Source organism: Sinocyclocheilus grahami, unplaced genomic scaffold (genome assembly GCF_001515645.1).
Source record: "Sinocyclocheilus grahami isolate Dianchi unplaced genomic scaffold, SAMN03320097.WGS_v1.1 scaffold77.1, whole genome shotgun sequence".
Lineage (NCBI taxonomy): Eukaryota > Metazoa > Chordata > Actinopteri > Cypriniformes > Cyprinidae > Sinocyclocheilus > Sinocyclocheilus grahami.
Window position 1 is genome coordinate 1,501,458 of NW_015505256.1, and position 13,185 is coordinate 1,514,642.

The 13,185-nt window shown below is 36.6% G+C and overlaps 1 protein-coding gene across 1 annotated transcript in view; it reads right to left on the bottom strand.

Annotated features, from left to right (window-relative positions):
• pcdh15a (protocadherin-related 15a) overlaps positions 1-13,185 on the bottom strand; it is a 234,406-nt gene that overhangs the window by 94,519 nt on the left and 126,702 nt on the right. Inside the window, exon 13 of the mRNA XM_016273291.1 lies at positions 11,829-11,963. Within this exon, the coding sequence (XP_016128777.1) occupies positions 11,829-11,963 (135 nt within the window). The remainder of the gene's footprint in view (positions 1-11,828; positions 11,964-13,185) is intronic.

Sequence of the window (13,185 nt, forward strand, 5' to 3'; positions counted from 1 at the left end):
ATTAGGCTTGTTCGACTTGAAGCGGATCATCACCATCAGATCGTTCGGTGTATGACATCAAAGTACCGCAAGAGCGATTAGAGAGCAGACGACTCTGCATGCTTTTGAATCGCTCTTGCGGGATTTTGATGTTGTACACCGATCGATCTGTGCAGCACCGCTTCAGATCCAACGCGCCTAATGATTCACCCAGTTCGTTCAAAATGTGCATTAAGAAATGAAATGCAGCTGCGTGTTGCTGTGAGACGAACAATTCTGTTTTGTCTTTATATTTTCGTTGGCAAAATTAAGCAAAACAGACAGCTTTGCATCTAAAATAACACAATATTAACTTCTTATTTATTGAACTGTTGTATAAGATCAGTATCACATTTGCACTCGTGTGATATTGCGCTTTTTGCTCATGAGATATTGCTTAACTAGGCTATATGATGTAAATATGAGACAAAAACTCAAACAGGGGCATTTTTGCCCCATATCTTGAATTTTAGGGACATTTTAACTACGTTCTCTAGGCTCCATCATGCAGTGAGTTGTTGCCCTGCATCATATCTGTAATCAATCAACTGTATGAAATGTCAGATGACCCACGTAGGTCTGGGACGAGGCAAGTGCGTTAAATGCGTTAATAATTTTAACGCGTTATTTTTCACCGTAATTAATTAATCTAATTAACACGAATATAAATGATTACGTATTTAATAAAAAATTAATAAATTAATAAAATTATATAATTTTATATTAATTATAAATCATAAAATTACAATTGAACTTATTTCATTAATTATTCATGCCTATCTTGTCTTGTTGGTTTAATTTAAGCATAAAACCAACTAAATGTATTTACCAAATGGCAGTTTATGCTTAAAATATAAGAAAATATATAATTAATATAATTTGACATTATAATATCAAATTATATATACAGTAACTTCATGCTTTATTCTTATATATCTTTTGCAATTTTACTTGGAAACCAAGATTTTTTTTTTCTGCGTACTGCATTAGAACAGACCTGCTGATTTGATTTGATTTGATTTTATCTGTATCTGACGTATAAGCACAGCATGTGGGCACTTCATACAACAAATTCTCAGTATGGGACAGCTTACAAATGTTATCGGCTAAAACTGCCACAGCAACATTTGTCCAAAGTCTCCCACTACGTTCCTTTCAAAGGCACTAAAAGTGCTGAGCTAGCAGCCGTAGGTTACTCCGTTGTTCCTCGGCTTGCATTTCCATAAGCTTTTCCCCCAGAGAATCATGGCAGTAAATGTGGATCAAAGCCCAGCGGTTCCTCAGCTTGAGCAGGAGAGGAAAGCTTTGCATGTGTAAACATTACGTTGGAGAACAGCTCCAGGCCACCGGTTCCAGAGTGGTTTGTTCTGTATCCAGGTGGAGTTCTTGCATTGGCCCTCGGCAGGTTGACCACTCGATTGTGCTATCATTAGACACTCGCTGGGCTTGAGCTTAAGGAGTGTTTGGCTGCTGATTCTTGGAGATCAGTTTTAATTATTTCAGTTATTTCAAGTTAAACTAAATGAAAATGAGAAATGTTAGCTAAAGTAGCTTAAGTACACTAAGTTTTTTTATATTTTATTTCAGGTAACTTCCACGGTTTTCCCTTTACAAAATATTATTTGTAATGCGCCTCAAATCGAATTATCACAAAGAGCTTTGTGCTTTGTAACCTCTGATAAGAAACTCAGCTTTCCAATTCTGTATATTTTATCACAACATTCAAAAAATAAATGCCATTTTGACGAGCTTAAATGTGGTGTGACAGATCACTGTAGCAGCTTCAGTTCAAGCGGCAGCGCGGAGCGTGAGTCTCTTCCACTTTAATAAAAGTTATAGTGTGAATGAACATCAGAACGTATGTTTAAAGATATCATGTCTCAGATAATCGCTCAAACAGCATTTCAACCGAAAGAAAGACATCAAATAAAACAGCTTGTGAACAACATCACCTCATTTATTCATTTACTTTAGGAAAGTTACCCAGTGTTCACAGTTAGTTAGTTAGCTATAAATAAACACTAGAGGGAGCATAATTACTGTTAGTTATGTATGTTTATTTGAATAAATCTGTCATGAAGGCAAGTTTTTATGAAAACTACCTTATGTGCAATTGAGTTGTATACAAACGATTATTATATATGAAAATAAATAGCATTGAATCTAGTAGTGTTTTTGTTCATTTTAACCTCTATTTTACCAAAAGAGAGAGTTCCCTATATAGTTTACGGCATTAGTTGTAAGAGATTTTTTTCACTGACTACTGGTATCGGCAGATGGAATTCTGAATAATCGGCTACCGGTATTAGCTGAGAAATTTCATATCGGTGCATCTCTATATTTTTATGATTTTAGTTTTAGTTAAAGGGGTCATATGATGCGATTTAAAGTTTTCCTTTCTCTTTGGAGTGTTACAAGCTGTTCGTGAATAGATAAGATCCCTAAAGTTGCAAAGACTAAAGTCTCAAACCCAAAGAGATATTCTCTATAAACTTTAAGACTTGTCCATGCCCTCCTAAAACGCCTCGTTCAAACACCCCCCCACGTCTACCTCACGATGTGGGAAGATTTGCATAACACCGCCCAAATGATCATGCAAAGAAAGAAGGTGTAACTTTATTGTTGCTGCCACCTCCGCCACAATGTTGTGAAGACTCTGTGTGTTTAGTTGCAAAAGCAAAACTACACTTTGTTTGGCCTTCCAAAAGAGGACACGACTAGAAATCAGTGGTTAAGTTGTATTTACAACATTGTTCCAGAAGAGTTCAACCCAAATATTCAGATGTGTGCAGCACATTTTATGGAGAACTGTTTCCTGATCCTGGGAGAGTAGACTACAATGACGGCTGTTCTGACTCACAGACTGTAAGTACGTGTTCATATTTAAAGAATTTTCCACTGATGATTCAAACGCGAGTTTTGAGCAGTGTAGAGTAGCACTTGTTGTTTGTCATTTCTCCGATCACAAATGCAGACATGGTTTTATGTTTACGCGGCGCGATGCAACGCAACGTGTAAAAAGACAGTATAAGTCATTATAATCCATAATTATGTCCCCACTGGATGCAACAAATGCCATGTTTGTAATGGGTTTTATTGGTTTTGTCTTGTAGCGCTGGGACACGGCTTCACAGTATGGTAAAGGGTGTAACATTCCCATCACACGCTTGAGGTAATCGGCCAATCACAATGCACTGGATAGCTGGCCAATCAGAGCACACCTCACTTTTCAGACCGATGAGGTTTGTAAAAATTGACGCGTTTCAGAAAGGCGGGGCATAGAGGAGAAACAATAACGTACAGTATGTGAAAAATAATGTGTTTTTTGAACCTTAACATTTCATTACACCAAATACATAACATAATGTTCTTTTTAGCAACATCATATGACCCCTTTACCAATAATAATCCTGGTAAGTTCAGCTCTACAATAAGCTCTTCAGCTGTCCATCTGTTCCAGAATGCCATTGAAAATTATGTGAGAGTACCTCAGATTAGTATAGTCTCAGAGATGCACGTATTCAATCAAACACAATAAAAAGGGATTTTATGGTACAGCAATAAAAAGAGAAATTGAAGAGACAGAATAAAGTGCAAGTCCAAGACAGCATGAAAGACAGTGTCATCGGTTCTCTCAGTGATCAAAAACTTCACATTTTCCTTACAGTAACTTTCAACACCAAAATTGAAAAACATCTCAGTGTCTGACTCATTTCAGCCCCGTTTCTGTCATTTAAAGAGCATTTTTATCCAGTTCCCCCTCTGTGTGTCTGGCCCTAATGGATTTTGAATAGGCAATGAAAGTAAGAAATTGAATAAACAAAAAGCAAAACTAAAAAACATGCGCTCAGAAAAACCCACATTAGAAGCTCCCGGAGGAAACCTTCAGAAGTTGCTCTTTCATAGCTCAGGAGACCTCAATAAAGTCTCACTTGTGTTTCCTTTAAGATCTCCTCTGAAACTCCAGAGGAGAAACATGTGAGATTACTGACAAGCAGGAGACTTAAGCATCAGAGTCCATTTACTCACCATTTAATGTTGAGAAGAAACAACAGAGACATTAAAGAGATTTAAGTTTCGATTTTTCTTTTCAGCCGGTGTTGCTGAATGAAAGAGGGAGGATCAGAGGATGAGGGGAAGGGGAAAAGGTGTTTGTCAGTTAAAGGGAGGTAGGAGAATCGTGATGGGAATTCAAACTCTGGCCGGTCAGAGGATCAACTGTCCAGCTGAACCCCCGAGACGGGCCGATTGTGAATGACTGCTCACAGCCAAAAAGGACACACTGCATGAACATTTCACCCTCACTCCAAAATTAAACTTGTAAAAAGAATAGCTCAGCCCAAAAGGCAGTTTTGCCACCTTTACTTTACTTTTTGGAGCTTTAGAGCCCCGGTCACGATTCTCTATAAGTTTATGGAAGTGAGCAGCTCAAACTTTCTGCTAAACATATTATTTTGCGTTCTTCATTGGCACCTATTCCATGAAGAATATTTAACATTCATATAATGTTTCCATTGCACAAAATGTTCTTTACTGTGGAAAAAAGTTATTTTGATCATCAAATATTCTTCACGCTAATAAAAAAATGGTTCTTTTAAGAACTGTTAACTGAAAGGTTCTTTGGGGAATGAAAAATGGTTCTTTTATGGCATTGCGAAATTACACTTTTTTTAAGAGTGCACAGAATAAAGTCATACAGGTTTTTCAACAAGATGAGGTGAGTAAATGATGACAGAGTTTTCACATTTGGATGAACGTTAGCATTAAAAACACACTGCAGGGAAGTGGAGTTTGATTGTGTTGGTTTCTCTCCAGGCCTAATAACTCTACAGCTAATTTGCTTTCATGTATTTGTCTCAGCCTGTTTGTTCTTTATAAAAGAAAACATATTAAATGTGATTGGGTCTCTGTTTTGTGCTGATAAGCAGACTATTGTTAAGCCTTTCAAATGGATTAACACTGATTATCAGAACTCAAATCGTCACGATCTCGCAGTGAGCAGGGGTGTGTCCAGGCGAGTGCGATTTGATTGGCCATCCCAAAATTTTAAACTATGATTGGCCAAAGCCAGTGGCCTATGTCATAAAGTGACATACAGTATATGTATATGTAAGCTATTCCCCGATTCTCTTGACCCAAATTAAGGTAGTTCACAGTGACATTTAAAAACAAAATTGCACAGCTCTGGCTGCTGTTTACACACACACACACACACACACACACACACACACACACAAGCTTTAGAAAACAAAGCATTTCAAATTTCTATTCTCTTTGTGAACTAAATTACTAAATCAATTCAGTTAATTAGCTTGCATTAATTTTTCTGCCTTCTTAAACTTTTCTGGCAGCAGAAGTGTTTTTTTCCTGTCTTGTAAATGCATTTTAATTCATTATATTTTTCATAACGATCTTTTAATCTAAACAGAGGACATTTATAGTGACTGATGTGAACTCACTGAACCTGTTTTAAACTCGGTTGGATTTTTTTTATTTTGTCAACTCAATATACTCTTAAAATGAGAAAGTGTGTTCAACTAGCTTTGTGTAACAGGCCACAAAGGTCCTCAAAATAAATAAAATATATACAGTATGTGTGTTTGTGTCTGTGTGTGTATACAGTGGGTATAGAAAAGAATCACCACCTTTAAAATAATCACATTTTGTTGCTTTGAACCATGCAGTCACAACTGAGCTCTGCCAAAACGCAACTTGAACATTCTGAGGCAGATGAGACCTGTAGCGTCTGGACCAATCCAACACACTATATATTCTCTTTTTATATGACAAATACTCTGTAACCTCAGTTAACAAGCCATATGAGGACCCATGGACCCTTCCCCCCGGAATGCGTAACACCCCAGGAAGTCGAACAGGCTTCTTTGTTGCATGGCAACCAACGCTGATATCACTGGGTTTATTGGCCAAAAGTATGTAAAGCAGGGAAAATCCCTGCTTGTCCCAAGGAAAAGCAGAGTAGAAATGACTGTGTTCTAGTTAATTCATAGAAAAACCGTTATTTGAATGAACACACATATTTCTTCAGGCCATTGAGTATATTATTGTCATTGTGTATTTTGTCTTTGATATTCTTAGACTATTTTAGTATGCTTTGGAGGTGGTGATATCCTGTTATGGGGTGTTTCTCTGCAGCAGGGACTGGAGCACATGTTATGATAGAAGGAAAAATTATGGGGCAAAATACCATCAAATTGTTGAGGAAAATCTGCTGTCAGAAAGTTGTCATTGGAAAGAAGGTGTACCTTCCAACATGACAATGACCCAAAGCACACAGCAAAACTGAGCACACAGTGGTTGAAGGAGAGAAAAGTGAATGTCCTTGCATGGCCTAGTCAGAGCCCAGACTTAAACCCCACTGAAAATCTGTGGAATGACTTGAAGACTGCAGTCCACAAACAGTCACCATCAAATTTAACTGAACTTGAGCAATTCTGCAAAGAAGAGTGGGCAAATAACGCAAAGTCGAGATGTGCAAAGTTAGTAGAGACAAATCCCAACAGACTACATGCTGTAATTAAAGCAAAAGGTGGTTCAACAAAATACTGACACAAGGGGGTGATCCTTTTTCCAAATCAGTGAATCTGTTTTTATTTTAATTTTTTTTCTTCATTTCAGGCTGCAAAGCAACAACATGTGATTATTTTAAAGGGGGTGATTCTTTTCTATACCCACTGTGTGTGTGTGTATACATATATATTCATTACACTCATTACTCATTACTCTGACATAAATAGTTAATGAAATTAACATAATTAAATTATTCATGCAGAGACTTCATCTCGCCTACTTCTGTCATCCTTGATGACACCATCCCAAATGAGACACCCCCAATTGAAATAGTCCAAAATGAACAAACTCCACCTCTCAGATTAAACAATGATCAAAACACTGCGCTCAAATGTTCCTCCTGTGATCCAGCTGTCTTTTTAACTGCTCCTTGGAGATGAGGGATTCTAGAAAGATCAGAGACACTTGAGCCCAAATCTCAGATCAATTGAACCAATCGATGGACAGAGTCCCGAAGAGACACTTCATATACTGAACAAACAGCATCGTTTCAATTGCTTTGTTTTGTACATCACAGCGAATAGTTGTCATGCTGAGACTTGATGTTCAAGACAGAAATATTCATCTTAAAGTAAGAACATTGCCTTTTGTTAAAGGGGTCATATGACGTTGCTAAATAGAACATTGTGTTGTGTATTTGGTATAATGCAATGTGTTTATGCGGTTTAAGGTTAAAAAAATACATTATTTTCAACATAATATACATTATTGTTGCTCCTCTCTGCCCCTCCTTTGTGAAACACATCGATTTTTACAAAGCTCATCGGTCTGTAAAGCGTAATGCTGTAAATGCTGATTGGCCAGCTATCCAGTGCATTGTGATTGGCCGAATACCTCAAGTGTGAGACGGAAATGTTACGCCCCTTACCATAATGTGATGCCGTGTCCCGGAGCGACGAGACAAAACCAATAAAACCCATTATAAACGAGGCATTTGTTGCATCCAGTGGGGACATAACTACTGATTATAATGACTTTTACTGTCTTTTTACACGTTGCGTTGCATATCCCGCCGCATAAACATAAAACCATGTCTGCATTCGTGATCGGAGAAACGACAAACAACAAGCGCTACTCTACACTGCTCAAAACTCACGTTTGAATCATCAGTGGCAAATTCTTTAAATATGAAAAAGTACTTACAGGCTGTGAGTCAGAAGCGCCAGACTGTCCTTGCAAAGTTGGAACTGCCCCACTTTATAGAAACAGCCTTTGTGCACAGACGCAATGTAGGCTACTCTGCAGGTTCAGGAAACAGTCCTCCATAAAATGTGCTGCACACATCTGAATATTTGGGTTGAACTGTTCTGGAACAGTGTTGTAAATACAACTTAACCACTGATTTCTAGTTGTGTCCTCTTTTGGAAGGCCAAACAAAGTAATTTCGCTTTCACAACGAAACACACAGCATCACACACGGCGGGCTAGAGTGAGTGGAGGCCGGCGGGCTAGATTGAGGAACAGCCGACGGGCTTGAGAACAGCTTGCGGCAACCACATGTGACGACCCTGGGCTGGACTCTGCTTCGTCCATGGTGAAAGTCGATCCGGCGATCCACAGCGCGAAGTTGATGTATTTCCTCAGCGACCAGCACAGATCAGCTCTTGGCATGACGAAGCGGATATCGTCCTCTTTTGGAAGGCCAAACAAAGTGGGGGCGGTGTTATGCAAATCTTCCCACACAGTGACGTAGGCATGTGAGGGCGTGTTTAAATGAGGCATTCTTAATTTAATAGCTACAATTGATTTTTGGGAATTAAAAATTAACAAAATGTAATACATTAAAATGTAATAAATGTAATTAATACAATTTCCAATTTTCAGAAATCTGATGTGTTTATCATATGAACACTTTATAATCATGGATGATTTTACCAGCAAGTGCTAACTGTATTTTTATACATATAAAGTCAGAAAAGAATAAAAAAAGAAAGGAAAAAGAATATATATATATATATATATAATACATATTTTTTTCTTTATATATTCAAATGCATTTAAACCAGGGAAGCTCATTTTGGTTAATTTTCCAGACCATTATAATTAAGTTAATTATCTGAACATTAACCATTAACTGATAAGATTAGAATATTAAATTAGTATTAAATAAATAATAGAATGGATGAGTGTCTGTGACCCATTACAAATAGCCTACAAAAATATGTATTTTTTCACGGGTTTATTTTAACGTGTGCAAACAGTAGGATACAGAACAGAGCAACAACAGTGCTTCTGAGAACAAAGAAAAACATAATAAAATAATATAAATAAAAATAACAAAATAAATAGGTCTATACTAAATATTTTTCACTTAAATAATTAACACATTAAGATGACAAAACGAAAACACACACTGAATCATTCTATGCACTTTGAAGTACCGCATGTTTTTTCATCAGACATTAAAATAAATAGCAGGCCTACCTCAGTGCACAACTTGTCTAGTTTTTATTTTAAAAAATTAAGATGTCGACGCTGTGTGGCATAGTGTGGACCATAGCCTGTCCCACTGCAGAAAACACCGGTTTCTGCCGTGTTGAGCACTGTAGCCAATCACATACATATCTGTTGATTTCATGACAGTGGCCAATCAGAGGCGTTTAAGTTAGGATCCACTCACCACTCATAAAGCAGGAGTTTTGCTCACGCTCGCGAATCCTCTCATTAGAACAAACAAAATGTACACACAACGTAAATAAGAGATCAATTGTGCAGTAGTGTAGAGCTTCACTGAATATAAAGGAACTTTGTGAGATCGCGACGAACTGAGATGAGTGACAGCTTTTTAATAATTATAAGGGGGAGCGCTCTTTGCAAGCTTTCTAGGCTATAACCCATTCAGAATTTGACTCACAGATTCACTCTCTGATAATCATTTATCCAATATTGCCTTTTGCCATTGTGTTACCTTTACTACTTCAGTTAAGTGAAAGTGAAGCAGGTGCTTGCGCAGCGAAATATTTTTGTAGGCACGTGTGGTTGCACATATTGACACGACCCCGCGAGTTAAAAAATATGTATAAAATATTTTTCTTTAACAATGCAGCAAACTTAAATTCCCCATGAAATCAAAATTAAAGTTTTTTGGGTGTTAGTATCAATATGTTAGTCTTAAGGTTATCTATAAGGCAGTGTGCTCCAAAACAGTGACAAAATTCGCATTTAGAAGATATAAGCATTCAAAGCTTTCGTCACTTCCGCCAAAACAGCTCAACGATTTTTTTTACGTTCTTCAGCTTCTCATCAAACTTTCTGCCTCGTGCGCGTACCTCAAAAGAAGGCTTACAATGACTTACAAAGATACATAACAGCTACAAGTGTATGCACTACTTTATGCAAGCTCTATATAGGATAAATCACTATACAGGATTTACCCTATTATATACTTTATCGACACAAATTGATCGGTGAAACAACAAACAGCAAGAATAGCATGTATAGTGATCTTTATTGAAGTGAATTAGGTTTAAATCGTCGTCATGCATGAATGAATGATATTTTTGCAATTTTACACATAATAATCTACGATGATCACATTACACAAAACTGAAATTGCACGTCAAAATAACACATTGTCAATACTTTTTGAGACCCCCCCAAAATTTCACAAATCACGTTTTCAGGGGAGCCCATGTTTTATTAAGGGGAGCCTAGCTCCCCCGTAGTTCGCACCCTGCCTGTTGTATTTCCAGCAAAACGAGCAGAAATTCAGAAATGGCCTACTCCCTCGAGTTCTTTATGAAGAACAGAAAGTCCATGCTTTTCTCTGCTTTTCAGCCATTCACTTTGCCATGTCCTTTGTCTTTTTTTTTTTTGTACGTCACAAGCCGCCTGCCACAAAGAAAACTATTTCGTCCTCAGAATCCATATTTTTATGAATGGCGCGAAACGTAATGCTTACGTCAGAGTTTGTAAAATCGTAGTAAATTTGTGTCATGTGTGACTGCCTCCATAAGATTTTCGGATAAACTCAATCGTGACATGTGCCAGAGCTCACGACGTTTCGACCTTCAGAATCGCACCGTGTACGCCCACCTTAAGTCTATGGAAAACCATTGAAACTTTGAATGGCCATATCTCCGTAACGGCGTGGCGATTCCGGAGGGCTCCTCGAGCTGAAGGGATCCCCCGAATTTGGTGGAGATCGCGAGATGAATGAAAAAAATATACAAGACAAACTATATATATATATATTTTTTTTTTTTTCAAATAAAATAATGGCATTTTTTAAGAATTAAAAATAATCTGCTTTTGGAGTTTGACAATGAACACATTGCAACCATGCTTGGGACGGCCCACATAAACGAGCAAAAATGCTTTACATGTCTTGAAATAATAATTTCTAAACATTAAACATTGACTGTCAGTCTTTATTCACCTGTTTCTTGTTAAAATTAATTAAAGTAAAATAGTGTAAATTACATCGCTAATGTCATAGAATAGCACATTGTAACGCAGTGTTACAACGTGCCCCATCTGCGCAACTGGAATTTAAAACTGGTTAGTGTCTTTTGCTAGTAATAAAATCATTAAAAAACGATCTGAACTGATAAATAACAGATTGGAGATTAAAATAATAGCAGATTTGTCTCATTTTAAATGAATAATAAAAACTGAGATAAAAAATTTACTTAAGCCAGAATTTAAATGTTACTATGGTAAAATAAATATTCAAACCACGTGTGTTACAACTAACCCCCCCCGTTTGTGCATTGCGCTCCCCTATATTATATTATGTCACACTTCACACTTCTCTAGTAAGTTTCGTCTGTGTGTGTGTGGAGACAGTAGCGCAAATCCGTGAATGAATGTTCCGAAGTGAAATAAACTTCAACGGAATAAAGTTGAATGGAATTGAATTTAATTAAAGTTGAATAAACTTTCAAAAAATCAAAAAATGTGTTTATGTATATATATTCTGTTTATGCATATACTGTATTCTATATATAGTACCAGTCAAATGTTTGGACACACGAATGGGAAAGTGTCCAAACTTTTGACTGGTACTGTACTATAATATACACAAAGAATATCGGCCAATATATCGGTATCTGACTTTTTTAAACCCCCTAATATCGGTATCGGCCCCAAAAATCAGTCGGGCTCTAAAAATAATGTTACAATGAAAATAATTGAATGGCCCTAAAAAGGCTTTATTTCCTTTATACAAAATCTTTTGATTTTGGGATGAAATGTAATATATGTTTGTGTGTGCAACGTACCGTTAAGGTGTAGTTGGTCTGTATTTCTCGGTCCACTGGTTTCAGCAGAGTAAGGTAGCGTGTGATGCCAGTAGACGTGATGGAGAAGATGGAGGTGTGGTCATTCAGAGTGATCTTCAGCTGAGGATCTTTTGTCTTCACAAAACAAACAATGATGAGAGGTCAAATGCAGCATTACTACACGTTAATATGAGCATGACACACCATCCACACAAACCTCATGCAGTCACGCAATCCTCAGAGTCACTCGACCACCTTATTCACTCTAATATGCAAGAGCCTCAACAGAAATACAACAGCTTTAACTGCTTGTTTGAAAGTCCAGAGAATTCAAAAGTCAAAATGTAATGTATAAATCTAGAGAGAAAATGAAGTTCATGCACATTTTAAACTGACAGAACTGCTGTGTCATTAAAATGTATCATATGTCAATACAAGCTGTTTTTCTGCAAACCACCTGCATTAGTTTGTCTATTGATTTATCTCATCTATTCAGTCTATGACTAATTAATTCAGTCATAGACAGAGAGAGAGAGAGAGATGCATATAAAATATGCTTATGCATACAAAATTATAAATTATTATATACATATTATTTATTTATGTATTTATTGTTTGTTTGTTTGACTGTTTGCTTTTTAAAATACATTTTTGAAATAAGATTCCACTTATATAAATAAAGTATTTTTATCACACAAATAATTTGTCAAGAGTATAATTTTACTAGCAAGTTTTAATTGTATTTTTGGTAACAATTTATTTTAAGGTGTCCGTTTTACACGTTACATGTACTTACTATTATAATAACAATTAATTATGCATAATTACATGCAAGTAACCCTAAGCCAAACCCAAATCCTAACCCTAACCATATAATAACTACATGTAGTTAAATAATATTACTCAGTACTTATATGTATAATTACACTGTAACAACGACACCTTAAAATAAAGTGTAACCGTATTTTTTTATACAATTAAAGACTCGTTAAAATCTAAATAATTCATGTTTTGCATAGTTACACTATGCACAACCCAGGATAACGTTGGGTAACATTTGTATACACAATTTACAATCTCTCTTTTGAAGGAAAACTATTCAATATAGTTACATGTCCAGCTTCCTGTATTAATAGGAAACACAGCATCAAAGGAAAGAACACTGCATTTGTCAAACCATTATATTATAAATACAAAATAAAAGAAAACAAAACAAAAGAGGGCACACATCACATCACTCGGGTACCTACTGGTGTGGCCCCTGGCAGCAGCTACAATATAAAACATATGGAGAGACTTAAACCATCCGTGATTTATGTATCTTTGCATTCTCAAGACAGCAACATTGTGAAAATGT